Source organism: Corvus kubaryi, unplaced genomic scaffold (assembly GCF_017639235.1).
Source record: "Corvus kubaryi isolate FWS band 111438036 unplaced genomic scaffold, C.kubaryi_AGA036_p1.0 138, whole genome shotgun sequence".
Taxonomy (NCBI): Eukaryota; Metazoa; Chordata; class Aves; order Passeriformes; family Corvidae; genus Corvus; species Corvus kubaryi.
This window is the reverse complement of record NW_024580672.1, coordinates 7130484-7156687: the sequence shown is the minus strand read 5'-3', so window position 1 is coordinate 7156687 and position 26204 is coordinate 7130484. Positions and strand designations below refer to the sequence as shown.

Sequence of the window (26204 nt, the reverse complement as noted above, 5' to 3'; positions counted from 1 at the left end):
CTAGCACAGGATTTCTTGACATTTGGGCCAGTATAGCCAACTCCTGACTGCTTAGATGCCAGGGTAATCTTACAAGTGAAAATCTTTTGGGTCTGCCTTGCTGCTGTTGGTAATGTGAGGAGAGAAAAATGGGTGAAACACTATCAGGATGACAGATGATTCAATTTCAGCAAAGTTCAGCAAACAGAGAAATTATCTCCCATTTTGGGTTTTCAGGGAACAACACCTTTGTCTCAAGTGAAATATGTAGTACTGATCATCAAGGAAACAGAAAATGAAATCCTAGTTTTAGCAAAATCAGTCACATGGAAGCTGAAATCTTCCAAAGTAAGTGGTCTCTGAAGTGTTCCATCTACTATATTTGTGTTTTCAGTGGTCATCCACATGTACCTCAGCTTCTTCAGAAAGATTGCAGTCACTATAAGAGTGTAACACCATAGAAAGCAGTGTAAAAAAATTGCCAACCAGTCGTCAGTGGTTTGTAAACCTTTATACCTATCCCTATACCAATATTCAACTGCTAAATAGAGATCTCTGAGGTTTCTACTGGATGAATTAATTCCTTATGTGGCACTTTAAGCATATTTTTTCATTAGTTCAATGATTTTCAGATACATTTTCTCAGTTGCATCAAGGCCCCAGATGAAATCAAGATGTCCCCATGCAGGAAAATGCTCATGGTAAATGAGATTAGTGATCCGAGGAAGTAGCCTTGCCATGTCTTTTGGGTCTGCAAATTTGTCCTCTCCACCACTCCAAACAGCAGTTGGTGTCCTTATCTCCTCTATCTTGTACACAGGAGGAGCAGTCTGTGGGACAGGGAGGAGAGCTGAGTGAATGCTGTTGTAGCAGAAGCTGTGTTTAGAGAAAGGTTTCTGTGCAAGCATCTCTCTTGGCTTTTTTCTTCTGCACTGCCTATAGTCAAACCATAAGGATGAAGGCCACCCTCTTATTGTTCATTGCCCTAACCCCAGTCCTTGCCTTGCTTATCATCACAGAAGAAATTAAAGAAACACAGAAGATTAAAATGGAGATCATCTGGGATCTGGGCCAAATGACAATGCAGGATGGTTATTTGTCAGTGTGGTAAGGGACCATACACAAGATGTTTTTAAACTGACCCCTATTATCAAAGGGTGGTTCTGTTATCTTTCTTCTGCGCTGCTTTTTGGGCAGTTTCCTAACCTTCCACAGTATTGGGAATAAAACACTGCCCATTTCAAAATTTAAACTTCAGGTATTTTAAGACTGTATGTGTGCATGAAAGGTGACTGAGAAGTCTTTGGAATCTTTATCCACCTGTAAGATAATGTGCCACCCATAAAACAACCTGCCCTGACTCACAAAACTCACTGCAAGTCAACTGATCTGATCAAGCCTCAAAAAATAGTCAGGCAAGTTATAAGTGTTGCAAGAGGAGCACAGCATTTCCTAGTGTTGACTAGGCAGTAAATAAAACTCCTGCGGACCAAGTTTTGCCTGTTTCCTTTTTTCCATACAGAATACCTTCGTTCACCCCAGCAGTCTCCACTATGCCATACTGAATCATCCCTTATGTTTAATTTTTACGGCAAGTAGCCTCTGAATACCAAGGTAGGCATTTCCACTTTCTTTTTTCCCCTCCCCATTCTAGTGTTTAACTGAAAGACAGACCTTGAGGATTTTTGGGGAAGTGAAGATCTCTGTACTCATCCAGTCCTTGGACCTGGATGTGGCTCTTAGCCTTTTGGGAATGGCAGGTAAGTTGACATGTCATTGGACACATCCCTTCATCAATAGGACAGGCTGCAAGAATCTGTCTGCACTGTGTTTGTGAATAGACTTTGACAATTATGAGTAGTAGATTCAGGTGAAACTTTACCTAAGAACACCCTCCCCCTCTTTTTGTAGCACTCAAGGTGCTAAAATATGAATTTTTCTATTCTTAGTTTTGCCAGGACGCAATGATGAGTTCTCAGAAAAATGTATTGCCTCACCTGGTTGTATCTCTTCATGTTCTCCTTACAGCCATAGTCATAAGCTTGAAACTGGTCTGCACGTAATATCTGTTAATATTGTAACAAAGACAGATAAAATGAGAGTGTTAAGAGACAGTGCAGAAGCTGGTTTTTTGCATATGATTGAAGTCAGGGCTCAGGCAGGAGACAGGATACCAGGGATACACAGGAGGGGATCATGGGATAAGTGCTTTCACCGCCTTTCCCCTTGCTAACATTCCCTCCTGATCTTCAACCACCACCCTTGGTATGTTTAGTTATTAAAATCTTGCTGCCCTATCTTAATTGGCTCTTCAGTTAGCTAAGGTAGCTCTTTGTGATGCAGGAGCATGTCAGGGCTCTCACTAGCCTGGGATACCTCCTCACACACCTCGACTTTTGTGTGCCTGTTTGGTCTGGTCTGGTCTGCTCACAGTAGTGGCAACACTATCAGAGGCTCTGTACTGCATACGAGAGTATTGGGAGCAGGGTGTGATTACCTTAACACTGAACTGTTGTCTTCTGGGATTTGTCTAAAAGGTAAATCAAAATAATAAAAGATTACCCTGTCTTACTGATAATGTGTGTGCATTTTTTTCATCCAAACCTCTAAGTGACTGAGGATATGATAGAAATCTGCTAGCTCCTCCTCTCTGTTTTGTGGCTCTGGGTGCTTGGTTTCTGCTCTGGATACCAGGAATTTTAGGCAGGGGAGTGTAGAGCAGCACACATGTATTTAGGTGCTGGTTTAAGTGTCACAGTTCACTTAGAGTTCACTTAAGTTCACAGTTCACATACAGTGATGTGTTTCTGAGCCAATGCTATCTTGCCCTGGTCTGATTTGGAGCCTAGGCAGAACAAGCTTGGGTCTGAAAGTGGCATGAAGTGCCAGCAGAAGAGGCAGTTCCCCATTTTGCCTTTGTGCCAGCAGAGGCATTTGTGCAGATAGCTGGCTTTTGGAGGTAATCCAGGCTGCAGTTAACCTTCTGGGAGACAAGCTTTAACCTAGATCACTTCTTCGTTTGGTTCATCCCTGACTGCTGAAGTTCTCGCTATCCTCCCTGCAAAGTGCCTAGACAGCGCTTGTGTTCACTTCTGCAGCCTTCAAGGCACACGCCTTCATGAATAAGGATGAAGGCTGGAAGCATTTAGAGCCTAACATGGAGAGGTGTGATGTGCCCTGGGGCAGTCTCAGAGCCTGGTATCAAAGGGGCAATTTGGGGAATGATCTGGTAAGCCATGGGAAACTGTGCTCCCTCTGTGACAGGTGAAAAGATCTGATGGGCAGATTCCCAGATCTGTCACCTCTGGCCTTCCTTGTTGGCTGTCAGTTGCATAAAAAGCCGGAATAAGAGTGTTTGTATGTCAGAACAGTTATACCTGATGCCAGTGAATAACATTCTGTACTGATGTTCCAGCTGGGTAATGTCCTGCATAAGCATCTGCTCGACTCTGGAGACAAAGCAAAAGTGTTATTAAGGCAGAGATCCGGTGCTATGACAGAATAAAGCTGTGAAGACCCTGAGCAACATACTGCTGCTGTGTTAAAACCCCATTTTTGTAGGATATTCTTCAATTATAAAAAATGAAGTTGAGGAAAGACTCACAAATATGTTAGTTTACAGTAGGAATGATTACATAAGATTTTATGCCTTTGGGACAGTCTTTTCAACATTAGCCCTTACCCACAGAGAAAACATAATTCTAAAAGTGTGTATGGCCTTGGTTTTCCTAGTTTCTGTGATTTTTATGATGCTTTAAATAATGCATAATCAATAGAGAAAGATTGTTAATACACAGTTCTCCTGAGCATAATGAAGCTGCACGTGTGAGGGCTTTTTATGGGCACACTTGTTAAACAGTCTGAGAGATTAAAGGTGACTGGAGAACAGACACGTGAAAGGTCTGTAAGAAAAACAGGTAGCAGCCAGAGTAAAGGAATGCAAACTTTCATTTGGAGAGAAGTGTGAAGAAATAGCTTTGAGTTTTGGCTGGAAATGTTTCAATGTGTAGCAAGCAAAAAGAAACCATCTCTTATGTTAAGATGAGCCAGGTGTCTTGTTGCTTAGGAAGGAAAACATATGAATTGTGCAAAAGAGAAAAAGTTCTTTCTCCACCCACTTGCCCTTCAAAACTACTTCAGATTTACTTGTATTAAGCTTTTATTGGATGTGCTTACCGTGTTCATATTTTGTATCCTGCCCCCTGCTATGGCGCAGAAGATATTGCCACAAACTTTTCCCAGACATGCACAGAGCTGTGTTGCAAGTCCTTTCATCAGTTCATGGTAGTGAAAAGCTCCTTTGCAGCCAAGTAGTAACTGAGGGGAGGAAAAGTGCAAAACCTTTTTTTAGCTGTTGCAGCATTATTTGATGCAGAAAACTCCCTCTTCTATAAGTCACTCCCTCTTTTTTAATAGCCTTGCCTCTTCCCCAGAGGCAGGATTGCTGAAACTGCTTGTCATCCCACTATCCTTTTTAGTGTGTTCTTCTCAAGGGCAGACCACATGTTCTTCTTCTTGAGTGCTGGAGGTCACTATCCATCTGTTTTTAGTGTACTGATCTCAGTGAGAAAGGAAGTTGGCTGCACTGATGACTGTAGAATATAGGAAGTTCCTTTTTGCCCTAATATTTTTTCCAGGCAGGCGCAAGCTGTACTGTATTACTACCAAGTAAAGAGGGATCAGACAAATGAGACAAATGAGAAGGGTGTAGAGCTGGCTGTTCTATAGTCACATCATGGGTACAGCTTGGAGTGAAAGAGGATGTGCTCCTGTGGTTTGACATAAATAATAGCATGCATGATTTCCACATTCCCAGTAAATGCTGTTAAATTGACACCTTCTGGTGTACAAGCTTCATGTATCACTTTACGAGTAGATAAGTCACAAGCAAAAATGAACTGCATGTCTGATAAAAGTAAGATGTGAAATATCTTACTTGTAGTTTTTATTAGTGCTTAGAGCTAGATTTAGTAGAATATATTAGATTTCTTTTGCTCTGGTATTTGAAATTTTTCTTCAGAGATATTTGATTTAAAGAAATAGCAGTGAAAGTATGCCTGCTACCTTAAAGAAATTGCAGAAGAGATACTGTGTGAAACCTTGCAGCTTAGCTCTCTGGAAAGTCTGAAGTCTACAGGTACTGTCAACAGTCTGATACACTAAATTCAATTCCAGCTCATCACCCATTAAAAGTTCAGGTTGCATGAGCGCAGTAGAGACAAAGCAGATAATTATGTCTTTCTCTTTAGAAGAAATGTCTTACCCTGATCAGTGGCTGGGGAAGCTGTGTGAGCTTTACCGCAGGACTGGTAGCATGTGTGATGGTGACTACTGGTGCCAAAGAAAAGAATGCTTTAATCTTCTGAGACAAATCAGGATAAGTAGAAAATGCTATGAAGCCTGAAAGCACAGAAAAAGAAGTCAAGTTAATGAAGAGATCTCCACAGACCAAATAAATAAAGAAGCAGTAGGCAACAAAGAAGTGAGACTAGATTACCAATGGCTGTTTTCCATTTCTATGCTGCAGACCCAGTAAGAATGTTTGATTTTTGCTTGAAACTTTTATTTGGAAGATAAAGTTCATTCTAAGGATACAAGCTCGTTAGAGCATCTCCTAATATTGATCTTCTCAGAACTGACAATCTTGTGTTAAGACCAGTTTTGGTTGAAAAGGTCTATTAATCAGATTTTTGAAATTCAAGTTCTCGCTGAAGTTACATAAATTCTAATAAAAGAGTTTCTCAGCTTGCAGTCTCTAAAAGACTGTATGTGTTTATGCTGGCATTAAGAAATACAATAATTATCTGGAGATTAAGAATAGAATTTTTCCTTGTAACTACACACATACTTGGGTGAAAGTGAATTCACACATAAAGGAAGAGTATAGGGAAGGAATTAAAACTAAAAAGGGTTTGTTCCATCCTGTTTTCTGAATGTGTTTAAATTTCTCCACTGATGGATTTGGCTGGTTGACATAATTATCTAAAGACAAAGAAGGCGGTGACTTGGTCTGAACTATTCATTCTGCAAAGAGACTCTTAGAATGCGCATATGCGAAGAAAGGAAAATAATTGTCTAAGAATGCCACTTCCCCCATTTTCTACTCTGTTTCTAAGTTGGTTTTTGTAAAAAGGTAATGGTACACCATGATATAAACCCCAGCGTCTGCTCACAGACCTTACACATAAATCCTAAGCACTAATGCTGACTGTTTTGTACCCAGACAGTTCTAACATTACCTGCAGTTGACCCTTCCGAGTGACCAATATAGTAAACATCCTTCTGTCCGGTTTTATTCATGATGAAGTACAGCTCTGCTGGAATATCGTATTTACCCATTTCATCGAAGCTACAGGGAGAAACACAAAAAGCTGGCAGACAATTTGACTATCACAGTGAGTTACTGATTGTCAGTTTTGTTCATTGCACCAAGCAGGACCCATTGAAGGAGGAGGTTGCACAGTGTGTCTGCATCCTTACTTGAGCTGGGGAAGTGGGCAGAGGGGTGCAGCTGTACAGCCTGGCTGCCTGATGCCTTGGGCTCTCTGTGGAGGAGGTGCCAGTTTCATCTGACAGCTGCAGCCCTTGGGGAACTGAATTTATTCAGTGCTTTCACCCTTGCGGGTTACAAGAAATATTTTTCTCTCAGTTAACATCAAGTGTGGTAGATCCGATTTCTAGACTGAGCTGAATAGTCTCCTCTCCTTTCTGCACTTGGGAAATGGTATCTGGTGGGAGACCTCAAGGTTACAGATGCCTCCCAGTTTTGGAAGCCTTTTCCAAAAGAAACCAGCATGGTGTATGGACAAAGATGACTTTTATACTTCCAGCTTTGCTTCTGTGTGTGCTGATTCCAGAAGACCCTGTCCAGACCATGCAGCCAATTCCTTCTTACAACCTCCCTGATATGCCCAGAAGTGGCTACATCTGTGGAAAAGAGTTTGTCTAGTCTCCTTAAATGTTGCATGTCCCGCTTGAAGTCAGATTATACGAAAACCTGTAGTGTTTTCACATAATTTAGAAAAGGATTTTTTCATAAAACCAGAAAGGGAAAGGTTCTGCATTCTAGTACCAACTGCCTCATCTTGCTAGTTCCCTGAATGTTGCTTTCTTCAGAAATTTTTTCTCCACAGAGTACCTGAACTGCCAGAACTCTTTCTGGCAGGGCTTAAGCGTCTTGTGTTTTAAAGACCAGGTGTCTCCTCGGCTGTTTCCCAACCAGACATCGTAGCCGGCATCTGCGAGGAGGAAGCCCAAGCTGTTGTTGGGCAGGTTGGAAATCCAGTGAGTAGCATCTGCTAAAACACCATGATGTAGCAAGACTGCAGGCTTCTTCTCTGAAACAGGAGAGTTTCCTTAGGCTGTATTAGTAATAGGTAATATGTTGTTAAAACTGGGGTGCAGAATTTGGTTTTGCAGGAGTGTTTAACCAATATACAGAACTCAGGCCACATTCTAGGCTGGGTGCCCTTGCTGAGATGGAAAGGTATGGAACATGCCATTGTATATGCAAGGGGGAAAGATGGGGAATCCATGTAAGAGTTGGCTCTCAGACCTTCATCTTGTCCTATATGCCATACCTGTATTTTGGCTGTTCCTTCCAGCAGGAATTCTGTAAACACCAAGAATGTATCCATCCTCTGTTGTAACTTCATATTCCTCACTGGGGAATCCATGATATCTGATAATTTCACTCTGGGGAAAGCCAAAGGAGGGTTTGCATTTACAGTGCAGATACTGGTGTAGGAAGTGTTCAGAGGCTGCCTCTGTCCAGGAATGTGAAACTAGCCAAGAACCCGCCATGAAGATAAATGTGATAACATATTGCTAGCCTTTCTCTACTGCTCTGTGTTTTACTGGTAGGGAGGGACACCAAAAGGGATTCCTGCAGGAAAACAAACTCCAGGTCTCTCTCTTTTGTGGATGATCCTATAACTGCCATGCCACAGCCATGGAGGCCAGGAGATGCAAATAGCAGTGAGAAGAGTTGGGATGTGTTTCTGTGATGTGGTTTGTGTATTCTACTCAATACCGTATCACTCAAATTATAGTAATTGCTTTATCTGTGGTACTCAAGCACTACACTTATAAAAGTAACAGGATGCAACAAAGTCTTCTTCAGACCTGCTTAGATGGTAGTTGTCTGATATTTGATTCCCTGTTATGGGACAAAGTGTGTGACTAAACTTTTGGGAGATAGTTTGTCATTTTTTGCAAGGCTGATACAGGTGTGTAGCATGATGCTCTGCCTTGGAATGTGGTCAAATCACTCAAATAATACCCTGTTTTTCAAGCTATCAGTGGTGGGCTGAGAGGGAACATCATGTTCTCCTTTTGGCATTGAATTATGCTAAAACTGGTCTGACACGTCAACCCCAAATTAACATCCTGATAATGAGGCAAAGATCTGGCAGATAAACTGCTAAGCTGACCTGGAGACATGATTGGTAGTCAATCACTTTACACTATCAAAGTCCAGTCCACTTTCATACGGTTAATTTCTCCTAACATATCCCTTCTCGGAGTGTGTGTGAAGATTTCTCCTCTGCGTGGGGACGCCCCTCAAAGTTACTCCTGGAGGTTGAGCGAAAGAGATTTTGCCCATGGATGTTGGTGTGGGTGAGGATGAGTTACCTCAATCTCTATTTTAATAATTGTTTCTTTTTGCTAGCTTTAATACAATTGCTTTTATGTGATTACTTTGATATAATGCACTCTTCTATCCTATCTTATACTAGTAGTTTTAGCTACTGTACTGTGTAGTAAAAAATTCTGATTAGGATATTTTTGTCTAATCATTTATTATAATAAATCGTTCTTTTTTATATAAATATATCTGGTTTGCCATCGTTAGTCCTGCAAGACAAAGTTGTAGAATGGTTCAATCACACCTTTGTAATTCCTTAGACTTCAGCAGTGTCAGTTGGAGGCTAAGACTGGATTCAGCTGCACCCAGGCTCCTCTCTGAGCAGGAGTTTAGAAATCAAGGGGGTCCTTTCAGCACCTCACTACTCAATGGAAGGTCTTCTATAAGGAACTCTGCCTGAAGCTCCCACTCTCCTCCACAACAAGGTCGTACATTTCTAGAGACTAAACATGCAGCAGTATCTCTATCTGTTCCACAGTGAATCCTTTCTTGCCGAAGTGTGGTTAAGCAAGCCATGTAGGGTGGAGCTTCTGTTACAGACTCACTCACAGCACCACCTATTACACACCTGCTACAGTGAGGAAATCTTTGGTGATTCAGAGCAAGGGGTTTTTGTTGTGAGGCTCTGCTGTTTGAAGAAGGGGTTCAAGCACCCTTACACTGTTCTAGGCAAACAGGTTACAGAAGGGCGGGCCTTGAAACTAGAAGCCAGCCTTTGTTTCCACTGCAAAGGAATCCTTCTCTCAGGCTAACACTGTTCGGATAGGAGCATCAACATTTCCTCCAGGTCCATGCTCACAGTGCTGGAGAGACCTCTTTGAAGGGAACTTACTTTAGCCTCCTGACAGGCACTGTTAGTCAGTGGTAGTGGTAGTGGGAGAGAAGATTTAGAAAGAGAGGGAGAGAAGGTGACCCTACTTACAACATTCATGAAGCATTCGGGGTCGCGACTCTTCTTGCAGTGGCTTGGGATGGAGGCTGCTGTGAATCCTGCTGAAAAGGCAATTCCTTGGGAGCAGAGCAGCATGAAGAGGCACCACATCTTGGGGCTGTGTGGAAGAGCACATGCTCTATGTTTGTTAGGAAGAGAGTGGTGTGGAATTCCACAGGAAGACCCAAGAGGAGTCTCCTGAAGGTTGCCCAACGTCTGCTCCCCAAGGGCTGCCAGGATAAGTATCTGCGTGAGGAGGGGTTGTCTGCAGCTTATCCTCTTTGATATCGGCCAGGAAGGAGTAACAGGCTCCAGGATGAGAAGGAACCAACCTGGGGGCCTGTGTTTATACGGTATTGATGCTAGTTTGTGCTGAGTACCATCCTTTCTCTCTCACATACATCTTTTCTATTGTAAATCTGTCTTTCTTAGAGAAAAGTCTGAATTTTCATGGATTTTAGGCTCTGTCTGGTGGTCACAGTAAAGCTTGTCTGAACAGAAATTGTAGTGCTCTCTATATAGTTAATGCCCTGGTTTTTGGCTGTAGCCAACTTTGTAATTAGCATGGAGGAAACAGGTAATAAACCCAGAGTGTCGTATCTGAAACACCATGGGAAAGAGTGTCATTAAGACTTGGAGAGTGTAAAAAGGATAGGTAAAATATTTGTTTCCTCTGAACTTCTTCATGAAGGAATGAAGGAAGGAGTCGTCAATTATTTTCATTTTCTATTAAATCTGTCGTATCCCTTGAGAGCCTAGAACATTTGGATGAAACCACAACTGGAATATTATATATATATAAAAATATATATAAATTGTAATATATATAATATAATATTATAATTGTAATATTGACATCCAAACTCACTGTGGTCTATCCACTTTGTAGAAGAACACTCCAATTCTTCTGTCAATACACCAGAAATTCTCCCAACTATGTGCGCTGGAAGCACATTTTCAGAGTAGATATTCCACTGCTTTCTGCTATTTTATTCAGTTCAAACAAAAGTAAAAAACACTTTCTTCCTGCATGTGGAGCATTGTTTGGGAACAAAACTGAAAAGTTCAGCACAAGCCACAGTTTGTACTAAAGGTAAAGCAATGGAGTAGCTAAATTTTTACCCTTTTTATGTTGTGCAATTTTCTATATACTGTACTGAATATGGAAGCTTTATAAATCAGACCTAATGCACCAATTAACTCCAAGGTTTGGCACACAACTGTCTCATTAATTTCAGTGGTCAAGTCTTGACTGTAGGAGCAGTAATGAACAATAATCTAGTCTCTTTATGCAATGAAACAATGCCAAAGACTGACATTTACCATGGCAAACAGGAAATAACTGAAATATTTTAAAAAGAAAAAAAAAATGGTATAGAAAGGTGCCTGAAAGATATGTTCAAAATTGCCATTTCTGAAGACTTGGTATTAATGAAAACAAACCTCAAACATTCTAGAAATTCATCAGTGTACTCTTGAGAGAGTAGTAATTGCTTTCACATACACTTTAAATGGGACAGAAATACACCAGGCTAGCAGATGCCACAGTCTCTGGATTAACTTACAGGGAAAACTGAAATGCTTTTGGAACTACAAGAACAAGATTTATTCAATTTATGTACATGCTTTCAAAGCTGAGATTTCCACGCATCCACAGTGGCACCCCTAGGGGAAAAAACCAAGGAGAACAAAATGAAGCCATCAGTTGCATCATTTGCATGGGACAAAGGCTTTTTCCTCTCCACCTCTGGCAAACATGCACTTTGATGCACAGCAGTCAGAAAGGATGGTAGGCTGGCTGCTCTGAGAACCAGCTGCACAAATTTATGGAGACAGGCAACAGAGAAAGAAACCATGGACGCATATGAACAAGCAACTTACCTCTGTTTGACTCCCTTGCTTGCACCTTCTGCTGCAGTTCCTGGTCTGTCTCCCGGCTGCCTCACTGCCAGAAGCCTGTGCTGATGGAAGGAGCAGCAGCAGAGCTCTGTGTGTGATCTGCCTGTATAGGAGAGCATGTTGAAGGGCTGCTTGTTTGGCAGTATTTAAGGAGTGGAGTTACTCTATGATAAATAGCGCCGTTGCATGACATTCTGAAAGACCAAATTGCACCATGGATCTGGTGGGATAAAGAGGCATCTAACCTGTTATTAGAATACTTAGGAGGAACTTGGTTATTCTTGTTCCCTGAGGCTGTGACAGATCTTTATCTGTACTGCTACCTGTCTCAGTAAGTGCTGTAACTACCGTATTTTGGGATAAAGAGGAGGAAGAATCCAGCTTTTCTCAATTATGAATGTGATCTCTGCTGATGTGAGTAGTACAGAAGCTGTTGTGGTCACTGGTTCCACACCTGTTGCTTCTTTTCTGAATTGCTGATAGCTTGGGGACAATCCTTCTTTGTCAGATAATCTTAGAATAAAAGCACGAGTGATTTGAAAGGTGTGTATTTAGCATCACACACACCTTCCTACATGTGTTGTTCAGTGAACACCACAACATGCAAGCAAGAGTTTGCTCTGAATTAGCCTGCTTCTGTAGGGATTCTCAGGAGCTGAATCAAGTTTGAAAACATTGTGTAAACCTGGAGTCAAGAGAGGGTGCTAATACTACTTATTATTTACAAGCCATCTCCATGAATTCTGTTAAAACACAATATGCTGGAGACCCCTGCCTAACCACTGAATTAATTGTAGTCAGCCTGGGGGAGCTTGATCCTCACTGAAACTGGTCTGGTTTCTTGATGCAGCAAATTGTTTGAAACGTGGGTGCTAATGATCTGGTGCTTTGCCTGGGAAAATGAATGAAGTAAGTACTTGTTAGGAAACAAAACCTGAGAGTCACCACAGAAACAATTCTCCTTTATGAAGTAGGACACAGTCTGTGGAAAAACCAAATAGGTGATTTCTCAGTGAAAAGCATCACAGCTCAACAGGTCTGATACCCCTGCTTAGTGAGAAGTATCAAAGGCTTTTCCCTGCTTTGTTCCCAGCTAACATCAGCCTACATTTTTTGTTTTATAGAATTGTCAGCCTGGAATGATCTGCAATGTTTTACCTATTTCACCTCATGGTGGCATATGGCATGTATGATATTTTTTCTGATATTGTTGATGGGAATCAGTTGAAGAGTAAAAGGTATGCCCATCTGAAAGCACTTCTTTCTCTCTGAAAGAGAATGAAAGTAATGCATATAAAAAGAGAATAGAAAACATAAAACCTAGAAGGTATACAGAAACTTCCCAGGATGGGCTGTCCTTACTCAGAGAACCAGGACAGCTGAGGTAGTAAGCATTCTGTTTTAAAATACTGTGGCAAAACTGAAGCCCAGGAGGTCTGGCCTAGAGCTGGACATAGCATGAACTCAGTTTAATGTTATAAAATGCAGGCTCTGTTTCATGCCATTGAGGAGTTTCTTAGTGCTTGTTGGGTCTGTTGAGTTAATCCTGAAGCAGAGGTGCAAGGGACCCTTGGAGTGCTACAATGATCCTGTACAAGTAGTTAACACTTTTCTTAGGGAAAGCATAAGCTGTGAGTGTCCCTCTTGTCCAGACACTGGCCATTCCAGGACTCCATTTCTTGGGAATATCCATTTCTGAGGACTGTTTTGCACACACAACTCCAACAGGCCACAGATTGCTTTCCTGAGAGTAGTGTAACTCACACAATTTGTGGCTATAAAATCTCTAGTGCTTGGAACTTGAAGAGTCAAATGACCTTCTGTGACTTGTATTGAATATGCTGTTCTTAAACTTAATTGATATCTGGTTTAAAAAAAAAAATTACCTTATGATTGCCCTGTTGAAGGCCTTTCCGAAAAATATTTGCTTCCCTTCTGGCTCACATGAAGCTTTTGAAGTGTTGTGGAATTCTGTCAGGATGTAAGAATCATGTTTCCTACACAGACTGAGTAGGTGACAGTTTGCCCATGCACTGAGTCTTGGCACCATCTGGAGAAAAAAACCTTATTCACCAAAAAAAATTTTTAAATTTCAGGACTCTGATCTTCATTTAGAAGCATGGCGAAGAACACTGAAGCAATGTGTGAAACAGGAGTGAACCTGTGACTATATACACTTACATGAGTCTCATACCTCATCATGGTTGGGCTGCTTAATTGTTCTTTACCTGATGCTGTGACCAAAGTAGTCACTTCAGTGTTTTTCCAGGCGATCTGGGATATGATACTGAATTAAATGGTAATTTACACTAGCTTGGGAAAAGTGTTGCCTGAAGCTATTGCTCTGTTTTGTAAAGGGTGGGCTTTTGCTGTTGTTGTTGGTTTGTTTATTGTTTTTTTAAACACTTTTTCAGATTGCCATACATTTATTTATTTTTGTTAGGAAAGGATTAATTAAAGTACTAAGTTGTTTTATGTAGCAGCTTAGTGATTCAATATTTCTTTCAACAAGTTATAGTTTATAAATTCCAACAAGCAGGTCAGTAGATGCAAGAGGATGTGAATATCTTAGGATCTGGATGTGAAGAAATACTGGTGAGGAAGACCTCCTCACCTCTGAGGTATTACTCACTCTTGTATGTCCTCAGTCCAACAGTATATTCAGCACATGCTGAAAGATCAGTCCATTGTGAGGATCCCAGTGAGTTTGTCACAGGTAGATGTTATGTCTGTTTCTTTTACATGCCAGCCTAATTTTCTTCAGATAAACAGCCAGTGAAGGGGTTAGAACTGGTGCCAGCAAACGAACACTACAGCCAGTGGCGCTGTACTACTTTAATCAGAGAGGGCTGGAGATAGAATAAGTAATTTTATATGGTCCTCCACCTTGCTGTAGAATAAATATGAAAATTATTTGGAAATAAAAGTTCTGGAATGGAAGGCAGAGGGCTTGGATTTAAGGTGCATGCTTACATGCATGTGTTTTAAAACATGTTTTAAAATTTGCTTGAGATACATGAAACACAGTTTGAAATAGAAAGGGAAAAGCTATTTTGAGGTGAATGCAGACACTTGAAATACACATGCCTTACTCGGAAAGACTGAGTGTAGTACAGAAATGCTATCAGCATCTTAACCTCAGGGTCATCAACAATAATTCCCTTCCCAATTAGCATATAAAATTATCAGGTTAAACATGAATCATATTCATTGTTTGTGCTGGGCTAGGAAGAGAACACTGAGCAAAAGCAATGAAAGAGGCCGGCCTGTTTAATTAGAGAATGAGAGGCTAGTTATACTGGGAGCTCATTAAAGGCGTGGGATGTAGTTCCTTCCCTTTTCCTGATAGGCATTTGAGGTGCTCTTGCAGAGGGTTTTGAACAGGTTTTAGTCAGCTGTAGCTTGAGTCGCAGACTAGCTACTATTCTTTGTTATTTTAAGTTTTAGATTCCATGCTCTTTATTCTTTTCACTCCCCCATTTCTTTACTTGTGGAACTTTCTTCCCCTCTCTCTCCCTCCTCTCCTCGACCTGTTTTGCTACTTTCCTTTTTAGGTAACTGGAGGATGTTGTTGCAAAAATGACAAAGGAAAATGCTTGTGTGTTGTAACTTGTTCCGTAAGTCTCCCGTAAGTTGCTGTTCTCACATTTCCCTCCCTGGGTTGGGCTTCTGAAGACAATTGTTTTACACTACTAAGTAGAAAGCACTGAAAGGAAACGTAGCTTAAGAAAAAGTGGTATTTTAAAGTTAAATATTAACCAGATTCAAACAAGCTCAAGCGCATTTCAAGTGAGGTTAACTTGTTGGGCTGTTGGACGAGAAGGACTCCAGAGTGAAGAATAGGCATGGGTATACTCTATTCAGAGGTACGTGACCATTTTCTGCAGGTACTGGAGCTGTCGAAGGTATGGATATTCACTGGGCTTGGTTTGTTCCCTTCACAGCCTCCCATACACAGGCTTATACAGATCTGGAAGTTTTTTCCCCTTTGGAAATGTTTTCCTTTGTCTTACAAGCTGTCAGTAGTACGGTTTATAGGAGCAAAGAAAATACAAGAACTGGTGTAATTATTGTGGCTTCACAAAGTATGTGCTCAACATTTTTTGTTGGTCTGTGTTGAGATCAGAACGATTCTGAACATGGTGCAAGCAACAAACAATTTCACAAAAAGCAGACAACTCCTTGGCTTACACTGAATACAGATAACAAAGCTAATGCTTAGAAAACCTCCTGCTGCCCCCATACTGTTTTAGGAAGGTAATATTTTGTCTTGTCTTTATGTGTTTGTCCCCAGACTATAGTTCATTTAAAATTTTCCTGTACTTTAGCATAAATTCTACCTAAACATTATTTTTTATTAATTTCCCATTTGTATGTGTGGGAACAAATGAGGATTTTGGACCTCTGTGACTCTGAAAAGAGTGCGTTGCACTGGTGTTTCTTTTTCTGGAGATAGCATTACATAGCTGTTGCTTTTAAAGGTTACATTTCTGTGCTGAAAGCCACTCTTTTATTTTTAAAAAGCTATTCAATGAAAGCAAGTATCTTCTCCTCTTTCAGTATCACAAGGAGCTTGAATCTGTGCATTCATAAGGTGATCGGCTGAATAGACTGCCACCTATTCTGAAAGGATTTTGTGCCTCTCTCCAGACCTATTACTCTGAGATAGTATTGCAGGGGAAACCAGTGTCATCTAGCTTAATTACACTGGTGTTTAAAGAATGGTCAAATCCTGTCTATATTTTTCATGCTTATTAGTTAATATTTTCATATACATTCATTTTCTTTCTTTAAAAAATTTGAGATGCAATTTTCTGGGTAAATTATGGTTCATTTATACAGGATGGAAAACTAGAGAACTAAAAGTAAAAAACTTCAAGTTGCCTTTTCTGAGCAGTATGTATTGGATATTAGTGTGTTGCTCAACATCCTAAACATAATTTAGACTTTCCTGTTCAGTTCATAACATGCTTTTGGAATAATTTTAGTGCAAAGGAAGAGGCTGTGGATTGGTTCAGAATATTTTGACATTACAAAGCATCTTTTTTTTTTTCTAAACCACTGCAAAGAGTTGATGTAATTTAGGCAATCCCCTGCAGTTCTAAAGGAGGAAGCAATTATAAAATGAAATTGCTCTCCAAGTTGCAAGACAGGCTTTACCGTCACCTCCTCTCTATTGGTTGAATGCTTTGTCCTTCATACTGTGCCTTTAACCTTTACTTCATGTGTGGTAGAACTTGCTAAATAGCTCAAGGATTATCACTAGCTCAGCAAAGTTAAGCAGAGAGAGAGATGCAAGAAACTCTGAAAATAAGCAGACAGCTTCAGGTGTGGCAGTTCATCTGGATCGAGTAAACTACTAGGACCTGACATCAATCATGTTCCACAATTGATTAAAAAAAATTAAACATCAGTTCTATTATTGTCCTTCCTGACAGTGAAAGTTTTATTGCTTTTCTTGCACCCCTTATTTTGTGATCTTGTACTGAGTGGTCTCAGCCATGAAAACCCTTGCATGTCCTGAGTACTTCACACGTTTCCTGAAGATACTGGACAATTAACTCCTGGTCTGAAAGGTTTGCAAAAGTAGTATTGTAGAAAGACAGCTTTTAAATACTCATTCACTGGCATATCTAATATTCAAACTCTCCTTTTCAGTCTCCAGTGCATGCCCACAGGTTTTTTTTCAGCTGGGCATACTGAGCTCTAGTTCATGGTTAGCCCTGATGCTATGGATGGGAAAATGCACCACTGGTGAGGGAAGAAGATGTTTGGTGTTGTGATTCTCTTTTTTTCCCTCCCTTCCAGTGGTTTTGTGCAATGTCACACTGTCAGGTTCATCCCGTGCACCTTGTCTGAATGCTGGGTGGTGCTGCAGAAGTGTGAATGAGAGCAGAGGTGAAGGGCTTTGCTGCCAGACATTCCAAAGAGTCACTCTCTTCCTCGTTACCCAAGCTGGAATTCTGGGTCCTACTGCTCCTTCCTTCAGACCTGAGCCCGTGTCTGTATTGGGTGCAGTGTTTGTTGTGCCTCTGCCGGGTCTGCCCTGTGGCATTATGGAGTGGGCTGGGTTTGTTTGAGTTCCCTGGGGTGATCAGGACACTGAGATTTATAAATGATGTGATGTGGGCAAGAGTAGCCACCCGTGTCTTGGACTGCAAACCTCTCCAGAACCTGAGAAATCATTTCCCACTGATGCTTTCTTCAGAATTTGTTGTTGTGAGAGCACTGGCCTTTTCCTCTCACACGTCCCTAAAGGAGACACCATAGACATTATGTCCGTGCTCCAGTTTCCAGTGCATCTCTGGGAACAAGGGAACCTGCAGGGGCTCTCCTGGCAGTCCTCCACCACCATCAGACTTCTGCTCTCGTAGTACTGCTCCTCGCCACAGCTGAGCATGAGCCTGAGACAAGAACTTTGGGTCTTTGCATATGGCTTGCACTTTGCATGTGAAGCCCAGGTATTCTGAATATTATCCCATAGGTTTATTTCTCTCTTGTGTATGATGGGTGGATAACAATAACATAGCAACAGTAATAACCATAACACAAATCTGAAGCTGATTGTTGAGCTGTATCACTACCGAGGCAATCTTCTAACACTGTAGAAAACTACGTGAGATCTTCCAGTCTTTTATCCTCCAGGCTTTTCTGTAGACTTAAAGGGAATATGTTTTCTTGGGTTTTGGATGGAATCTGCTGCTTGTACCTAACACCGTTCTAACTCCATACCTGGCCTCCCTGCTGATACTCCAGACAGGTGCTGTCTGTCTGTTTGTAAGAAATCCTATTAATGTCTTATGAGAAAAGTTTGGAGAACTGTTTAAAACAGTCTCAAGCGTAGGTAGTCATCCTTTAGATAAGGCTGCCAGAGTGACAACCCAAAAAAGTGAGAAGTGGAAAAGAGATTTCTGACTGAGCCTTCACAACCACAGAAATCCTGGCACATGCCCAAACCCCACCCTGGGGCCAGGCAGGTTTTGTGTCCATTTTGTTGCTACTGGAAGCCTGTTTTGTTACTTTACTCTGCTTATGAATACAAATATCTTTCTAATTTTCATGCTAAATTTCTTGGTCAGATATACCACCTTTTTTACCTTGTTCTTTGAAGTTAATTAGCTCTTCTCTAACACTGACCCTTTAATATATTTTGGAACCGCTACAATGCTGTCACTCCATAGCCCAGCTAAGCAAATCAATCTTTCTTCAGGCTCTTCATATTCCTCAGGTGCAGAGATGTTTCATGCTCCTGCCATAGTCTGACCTCATTTTTGGACCCAAGTGACAAGAACTGTATACACTCTGCCAGTTAAGTGTCTTCTATAACATCTCTTTCTGTGAGAGAGGGTGTCTAATATAACATTTGCCTTTCTTAGATGAATGACTCATTGCCGCCTATCTGTAATTTTTCTTATTTTTATACTTTCATAAAACATTTTTTTAATCCTTATTGTTATTGATATCAATATCATGAACTTCTAGTTGTCTGTACTGCTTTGTTCCTTAAATATTCTGCTACTATGTTTGCTCTTCCAGCAGTGGAGTTGTGTTTGCCAATTTGGGAGGTATATTGCAAGTTTAGCCTGTGGGACTTTTCACCTTTCTTTGACTATAAGGTATTTTCAAGAATACAAACCAGCAGAGTGGGCCTCAAAAAAATCCCACACAAACAGGAAAAAAGTTTGTGTTGCTTTGTTGTTTTTTTTCTTTAAACGTGAGTGGAACATGTTAATGCAGAGAGTATAATTTCTACAAAGAATCCCCACTTCAGGGGAATAATAGTGATTAAAAAATACTTTAAATACATCAGTTACCCAGGTATTAGTTGTTGAAATGGATGAGGACTGTTTCCTTGCATTCTCTGTGCCCTGGATGTTTTCTGAGAACAGCTGGTTTTGGTGGGTGAAAGAGTATGCATGACTTATGTGTGCTAGTCTCTGTACATGACTTCAGCCCCAAATAATGTGGTCTCTTAGGGAGTGGTCTGTGTGGCACCATTTTTCATGGCTCTAGAACTAAGTTCAGCAGTAGTGTAAGGTTTAGAAAAAGATCCCACGGGTCGATGAGAGTATCAGTCAGAAATGCCTTTGGTTTAACTGCCTAGCAAGTAAAAGTCTTGGAGGCAGTACAGAAAGAAAAGCAAAAAAGCATATCCTTTGGTGCCATGAGCTGCTGAACTAGCAAGAATCAGTCTAAAAAGGAGTAAATTTATGTGGTAAATGACTGGGATTTGAGCAGGTGTTCAACCAAAGAGCAAATCTCCCACATCTTTAAATAAGCAAAGCAATCCTAAAAACAGGAGTAGTAGGGAAATCAGAGGTGCAGACAGACTCCACATGATCTTCTCTTTCCTGGACATGAAGATACAGTACTAGACACCAATAAGACAGAGAGCAAGGTTTTAGAGAGAACTGATCTTTTAGTTGGCACCTGTGTGGAAGTCACCCCAAAAGGGACTTAGAAGAGGTTTTTCTCCTCAAAGTCGTTAAAACAGTTCTGGTTCCAGTGAAGTGAAAAGCAGAAAATGGTATACATAGGCTTCTATAAGAATACAGACAGATGTGCAAATTTAAAATGTGACATGTGTTCTTTGTAGATTTTTGTCTGACATAATAAAAACAAAACAAGAAGTGGTGCAAGGTCTGGTAAGCATGTAAATACCTTCTTTGGAAACAAATCACTTCTCTTATACAGCTGTCCAGAAAACTAAGCAGTAATGATGCTGGAGATAAACTTGTGTTGTAGATCAAAATCTGACTAAAACAGTGTAAAAGAGATGAATATTTTTAAGGCAGGAAGGCGTGGGGATAGGGGGGAGGACGGGGGGGAGGAAGCTAACTGGAGGAGTGAGGAAAGAGCTCAGAGTTCAGGACTAGATCTTTTTCATGCAGAGTATTTAGGATGTGAAAAAGGGAGAATGGAGAAGAAAAAAATTGCAGATATTATTTAAAGAAAATTTCTATTTTGGAAAATGTTGGGTAAAATCCTCAGTATCAAAGAAAAGAAAAAGACTTATTCTCTTTTTGACTGGAGACCTCAAATTCTACCAGTCTGCCCCACCTCTAAATGTTATTTTCTGCCTGTACTAGGCTGTTAGAAGCTCACAGTACTCCTATCATTCTCAGCTTCTCGTCAGTCTCTTGCTGCTGGAGAGGGAAGGAATTGCAGTTTAGGTTAAGGATGTGCAGAAATACTGAGCAAAGACCTGACCAGCAAGAATTTTGCAAAAGCCAAGCAGGATCCGACCTGTGGGCACACAGGCATGAGTTTTTTAGGTACTTCAAGGTCTAGAAGAGAAACATTGGTGGGGGCTTGGTTTTTCAACTTTCACCTGCAGGGTGGTTCTCTTCTGAGCACGGATGAGTCAGAAGCGGTTCCTTCTGCTCGTCAGTGCTCATCCAAAGGGAAACCCTGATGCAAACTCAGAGACGTGGGCTTGTCCCTGCTTGCTGCTTAATGCAGTGACCAGCTCCTGTGAGAGTGGAAGCCGGTTTTGGTTTTTTTTCCTAATGGCTGCAAATAAACAGGATTTATTTCTTGGATTATAGAAGTAGCATCCAAAATGAACGGAAAATCCATTCCATTGTGCAAAGGCTGTGACTTCTGGGGCTGAGGGCTGGGAGCTCTGTAGCAGCTGCAGGAGTGTCTCCTACCACCATCTTCTGGAAGGCACCAAGAACTACAGCCTCTGTCAAGTATTTTGGGACACACATGTAGTAAGCCAGAATGGGAAGTATGGATGTCTTAGTGAAACACGTGCTGATGCATATTATCTTCTCACTTCAGCCCATCTGTCAGGCAGCTTACAACAACGATTTCAATAAAGTTCATCTCCTTTTGGAGCGCAACGGCAACTATCTGAATGTCCAGGACAGCTTCAGTGGAGACACCCCTTTAATTTGTGCATGTAAACAAGGAAACAACAGGATAGTTAATTATCTTCTTAGAAAACATGCTGATGTCAACCTCAGAAATAAGGTAAGTGGCCACTGACTCTTCCTTTGCAGTGACTGTTCCTTCAGATTCTTGGAATGCCAGTGGGGACACTGGCAAGCACAGACAAACCTCAAGTTTGTTTCCTACTGAGGCATGTGTGGAGAAACAGGTGAAACAAAAAAGCTTCTCTGCTTATTTGGGGCCCTGTGTAACTTAGTTTGTCCATCTCCGTTTTGACAACCTGTAGCAAGTTTAACACTGTAGCATGCTTTACAGCCCTGCCCTTTAGTTGCTTTGGTATATTTGGTATTCAAACATTTTTTTTTAAAACTCTGTTCTCAATAGGAATCTGTGCTGGTTATTGCTACTTTCCTGTATTTCTCCAGTGTCCCAAAGGAGATGTCCTAAGGTCTCACATGTCCTTGCTTCAGTAACCAGCACCTCCGTAAGAAGGGGGGCTGTGGCAATCCCTCCTGCTGGTTTAACTTGCTGTGAGGCAGCAGCAGCCACATGAGATACCCACTCTCTCCTTTGAATCTCTGCAGCCAGGTCCAAGTTTGCCCATGTACACATGGAATCCTTTGGATCCCACATCCTCCTTGCATGTGTAGTCTGATTTCCATGACTGTCTATGTGTTAAATGTGCCTCTACTTGAAGGAAGCAAGATGCATGTGTCTATTTCCGCTTGAAAATCACAGCAGTATTCCTGTTAGATAGTCTAAAAGAAAGCTTGTGGAATTTAAAATGGTCTACTCTTATCAATATTAAACAAAGTGAGGTCACTGACTCTGGTACTAATCAGAGTTATTTTGTGTTTAGAAGGACTGCACTTGCCTCCATTATGCTGTGAGGAAACGGTTTACCTTCCTTGACTACGTGCTCATCATAATCCTCATGCCAGTTATGCTTATTGGATATCTTCTCATGGTGAGTCTGGATGGAAGAAGGAATGACCCTGTATCTTTCCCTCAATCACATTTTTCATGGCAGTATTTCAGGCCAGGAACATGTATAGAATATGGACTTCTTTCTTAAAACCAGACTGAACGTGTACAACAGAAGGAGCAGGGATTTTGCTGTGAATGTAGCTGATGAAGGACAGAATTGTATTGCTGCATCAGTCTGGCATTTTCAAAGACCACTCCTCTTTTTGGAAAAAACACGGTATTTAGCACAAATGTACTTAAGACTATATGCAGATGAACTGTTTTTCCGTGTAACTCTTTCTCTTGCACCAAACAGGTCTCAAAGACAAAACAGAATGAACACCTGGTCAAGATGTTGCTTAGAGCTGGAGTCGATGTGAATGCTACAGACTCTGTAAGTGGGTTTATACAAATGCAAATGTGGCTCACATGCAGGCAACAATACTAAAAACAGACTACAGAACCTTCTAGCAACATAGTTGGAGTAGGAGCTTCGGGAACTGAACTGACTGATGTACCAGGAAGACTCAGTGTTTCCCCTTGACACTTAGGCAATAGTTTTGTAATGTATACAGAAGTAATTCCCCCCTGATCAACTATTCTCCCTTTCTGACCAACGCCCTCATAAGGGAATCCAGGCAAACTGGGCTGAGGTACTGATGTATTAAATATTTGATTCTGTAAAGATTCTAGAGATATAAGCATCTGAGTTTATCAGCATTTATAAGTTTTTGAACTGGAACAGATTTGTGGGCTACAACGCAAGACCCTGTGTCTTCTCTTGGTCTTCAGAGTGTGCTGATCTTCCCTACACAGAGTTATGTATCCACTAGCCTACCTGGGTGTGGTAAAGAGCTCCTCTACTCTAAGGCACAAAAGGAGAAACCCCAATTTTATCAGCAACCAAGTTCTAAAACACTGAAGTGCAAGCAAACAGTATAGTTTAAGACATAGTTTCTGAGACCAAGATTATGGAATCCTCCAAAATTATTGGCTTCCTGCTAATGTGTCAAACCTGTTTTAGCAGTTGCATCCCAGGGAAGGAATGATTTTTTTTCGTTCCTGTTGTACTCATGATAATGTATTTGTTTTTCTGTGTAGTGTATTGTGACAGAAAATGGTATGTGTGTTCTGTATCCAGCTGTTAGGGGGAAAATGATACAGGTAGTCCTACTTAGCTAAGGTCTACTTAAGAAGTTTACTATAGAAATAAAACTCATCTGCTTCTGCTTCCCTTCAGTCTGGCAGCACAGCTCTTCACTATGCTTGTGAAATGAAAAACCAGGCAGTCATTCCTCTACTGCTTGAAGCTCATGCAGACACTTCTGTAAAGAATCAGGTAAGAAGGTGGAGTTGATAACTGTATTTGCTCCTCATGGTGATGACCCAGTAAGTACATTGTAGGCTTTAGCAGTGTAGGCACAGTAGTTTAAGGAGAAGGGTGCACAGCTTCCTGGCAGCCAATTTGTTTCCTGTTTGGTATGAAACATTTGTTCCATTGCCTTTGTTGACAAGAGCAACTTCAAAGTATGAAACCTTCACTGCTGGATTTCTACCAGTAAATGCTGCCTGTGTCCCCTGGCTTAGCAGGGGCTTGGCACATCTCTTAGCTATCTTTATGTTGCCTCTTCTTAGCTCAGAGCTACTCCACAGTTGTTCCTAAGATGTAGGCTGCAGGGGAGGGATAAAAGTCTTCCTAGGTGCTTTTTGTGCTGTTGAGGACCCTTCTTCTGAGAGGCTAAGTCAAGCTGCTTCTGCCACCAGAACAGCTCAAGTCTTGCCCAAATCGATATTGACCTGGGAGTATCTGCACTCCTGAGTTGAGGTGAGCAGTGTATTATCTATGTTGCTCTGGAAATCAAATCTTAGCTGAGCTCTGCGCACTTGGATACTACTCCCAGGAAACAGTGGAAAGGCTGTCCCTACTGTAGGGGAGGTCTCTGTTCCTGTCTTTGGCCGGAGTAGTATTAGACCCAGCATGTCCTGAAACCTTTGTTTTAGAGCAGAAGTGACATGGGACCTTACACAGGTGGCAAAGTCAGGAAATCTCTCTGTACTTGACCCCTATCTAACATATTGCAATGTATTTCATGTGTTTCTTTCAGGATGGGGAGACTCCCTTAGATATAGCAAGAAGATTACAGTTCCACAACATTGAAAGCATGATAGAAAAAGATTCTTAGCCATCAAGGACTCTCAAGCCTGCAGAAAATTACCTCATCTGACAAACCACCTTTCACAACAGCAGAAGTCCTGCAGAGGATGGGGGCTGATACTTGATAAAGACTCGGTCCACATCCACCCCTTCCTTGTTGCAGACTTGGACAATTTTGTGTGAGATTTGTCAGTACCCCAAGGCCATGTGTGGGGTGAAAGAAGTTCATTTTATTTTACTAAGCCATGAATTATTACAATAGTGCCCAAAATATTGCCCTTCCCATCTGCTTCATCAATTTTATTGCTTGACTTCTACAGACTGTGGATTTTGAAAGCTAGCTATAAAATATCTGGAAGCCTAAACCACTGCATACAATGGTTGGCAGCCAATGCAAAAATAAAATCTCCTTTAGAGTGTGTTACTTGTTCCATAGGGTAACTAAACAATATGCTACAGCAGTTATGAAAAGTCTGGTACCCTTCCTCTTGTTATTTCTCTTTCTACAATGGGAGTGGCTGGGAAAACAGATCTCTCAGTTGAGCCCTTCCTCCTTCTATCCTTCCTATGATTTTCACACACCTTAATTCTCACTGTGTTGCTACAAAGGTAGGATTATCTTCTCTTTTTCCATCTAAGAAACAGCAAAAAGAGATTCAGTGCCTTTCTGGAGTCCATAAAGAAATTCAATTCCTAGATCACTTTAATGCATTAAGAAGTAGTAATGAAAATATGTTTGGCTCAGAGAAACAGGTCTCTGGACTACCTTTCCAATATAAACAGTGTACTAAAAAAAAGAGTCAATAAATGAAATGCTGTTGATGGAAGCCAGATGTATCCTTCCCATGGGACTAGACAGGACAGCATGCTGTACAGAGTGGCGCATGCAGCAGGGGATAATACCAATCATAGTAATAATATATCCATGAGTCTTCTCTTGCATAGGTGAAGGCAGAAGAAAACCTGCAGTAGTGAGCAATCTATTAGAATGGCCCAGTGCTTTGTGATTTAATAATGCAGCAATAAAAGGGAGACTCTTTGTACACTGCTGTATTGTGCCTCCTTGGTCTAATGGATCTTTATTTTTTGGACAATTTTGGCCTTTTCCTGTAAGCTGTCAGAAGTGCAGAGCATAGGTGCTGTGATCAGCACTGCTAATGGGTGCTACAGTTGGTGTGTGAACAAGCTGGTGTATTTTTCCTGTGTAAAAAGACAGATCTGTTTTTCAGTGTAACTCCAGCTACAAAAGGTCTTGTCTGGACAAGGTGAGCTTGAGGCTGCAGCCAGAAACACCCCACAAAACAAAGCTCCTTGTTGGAGCCTGTAATAATGAACACTTTGTGTGTAACCTGGGGACAGACACTCCAGAGCAGCTTGTAGATGAGAAGATGGGAGGCACTTGCATGGATTATGAAGCCACCATCTCTTAGGCCTAATGGCCATAAAGGGAGAACATCCAACTGCTTTCCCATGGTTTAGGAACTGCTTGAATGAAGAATGGTCCAGACACAGAGCTGTGTAAAAGTGAATGCTGACAGCTCAGAGTGCTTGCAACAGCTTCATTGCCAGCATGAAGAATAATTCATAGGGTGGAAGTTCTGTTTCCTCGAGTGCACCTTGCTGGATGGGTCTACATCTCCATATTCCACAGCTGCCGTCCGTGGTCTTTGAAACTGTGAGGGGTTCAGAGTGTTTTAACAAATATTTGGGTGATTTGTAGGCATGGAGGA

General features: G+C 41.3%; 2 protein-coding genes across 6 annotated transcripts; one reads left to right on the top strand and one right to left on the bottom strand.

Annotated features, from left to right (window-relative positions):
• Window positions 1–475: 475 nt before the first annotated feature.
• Window positions 476–11590, bottom strand: LOC121660019 (lysosomal acid lipase/cholesteryl ester hydrolase-like). 3 transcript variants are annotated; one of them, XM_042018898.1, is made up of 11 exons: window positions 11439–11590; window positions 9549–9675; window positions 7560–7674; window positions 7118–7316; window positions 6219–6328; window positions 5243–5379; window positions 4156–4296; window positions 3357–3428; window positions 1977–2045; window positions 1654–1804; window positions 594–809 (listed from the first exon to the last, which is right to left on the bottom strand). In XM_042018898.1, exons 1-11 carry the CDS (start codon window positions 11573–11575, stop codon window positions 691–693), a joined length of 1377 nt encoding a protein of 458 aa, XP_041874832.1. In that variant the 5' UTR covers window positions 11576–11590; the 3' UTR covers window positions 594–690. The 3 variants fall into 3 exon arrangements, with proteins under 3 accessions (XP_041874833.1, XP_041874832.1, XP_041874834.1); XM_042018900.1 differs by having other exon boundaries at window positions 1654–1723; XM_042018899.1 differs by lacking the exon at window positions 1654–1804 and having other exon boundaries at window positions 476–809.
• A 3243-nt stretch (window positions 11591–14833) lies between these two features.
• Window positions 14834–24895, top strand: ANKRD22 (ankyrin repeat domain 22). Of its 3 annotated transcripts, none has more exons than XM_042018896.1 (6): window positions 14834–15084; window positions 21243–21434; window positions 22213–22320; window positions 22636–22713; window positions 23560–23658; window positions 24425–24895. In XM_042018896.1, exons 1-6 carry the CDS (start codon window positions 15049–15051, stop codon window positions 24500–24502), a joined length of 591 nt encoding a protein of 196 aa, XP_041874830.1. In that variant the 5' UTR covers window positions 14834–15048; the 3' UTR covers window positions 24503–24895. The 3 variants fall into 3 exon arrangements, with proteins under 3 accessions (XP_041874830.1, XP_041874831.1, XP_041874829.1); XM_042018897.1 differs by having other exon boundaries at window positions 14837–15322; XM_042018895.1 differs by lacking the exon at window positions 14834–15084 and having other exon boundaries at window positions 20313–21434.
• The last annotated feature ends 1309 nt before the right edge of the window (window positions 24896–26204 follow it).

What these genes read in the sequence shown, in the direction of transcription:
- ANKRD22 (XM_042018895.1), top strand. Translation starts at nt 21,183, where the DNA reads ATGGGAAGTATGGATGTCTTAGTGAAACACGTGCTGATGCATATTATC. An exon ending in TTATTGGATATCTTCTCATG is followed by an intron (nt 22,321 to 22,635) that starts GTGAGTCTGGAT and finishes TGCACCAAACAG; the next exon opens with GTCTCAAAGACAAAACAGAA. An exon ending in ACACTTCTGTAAAGAATCAG is followed by an intron (nt 23,659 to 24,424) that starts GTAAGAAGGTGG and finishes TGTTTCTTTCAG; the next exon opens with GATGGGGAGACTCCCTTAGA.
- LOC121660019 (XM_042018898.1), bottom strand. Translation starts at nt 11,575, where the DNA reads ATGCTCTCCTATACAGGCAGATCACACACAGAGCTCTGCTGCTGCTCC. An exon ending in CTCGGAAGGGTCAACTGCAG is followed by an intron (nt 5,380 to 6,218) that starts GTAATGTTAGAA and finishes CTGTGCTTTCAG; the next exon opens with GCTTCATAGCATTTTCTACT. An exon ending in CTTCCCCAAAAATCCTCAAG is followed by an intron (nt 810 to 1,653) that starts GTCTGTCTTTCA and finishes CCTGTCCCACAG; the next exon opens with ACTGCTCCTCCTGTGTACAA.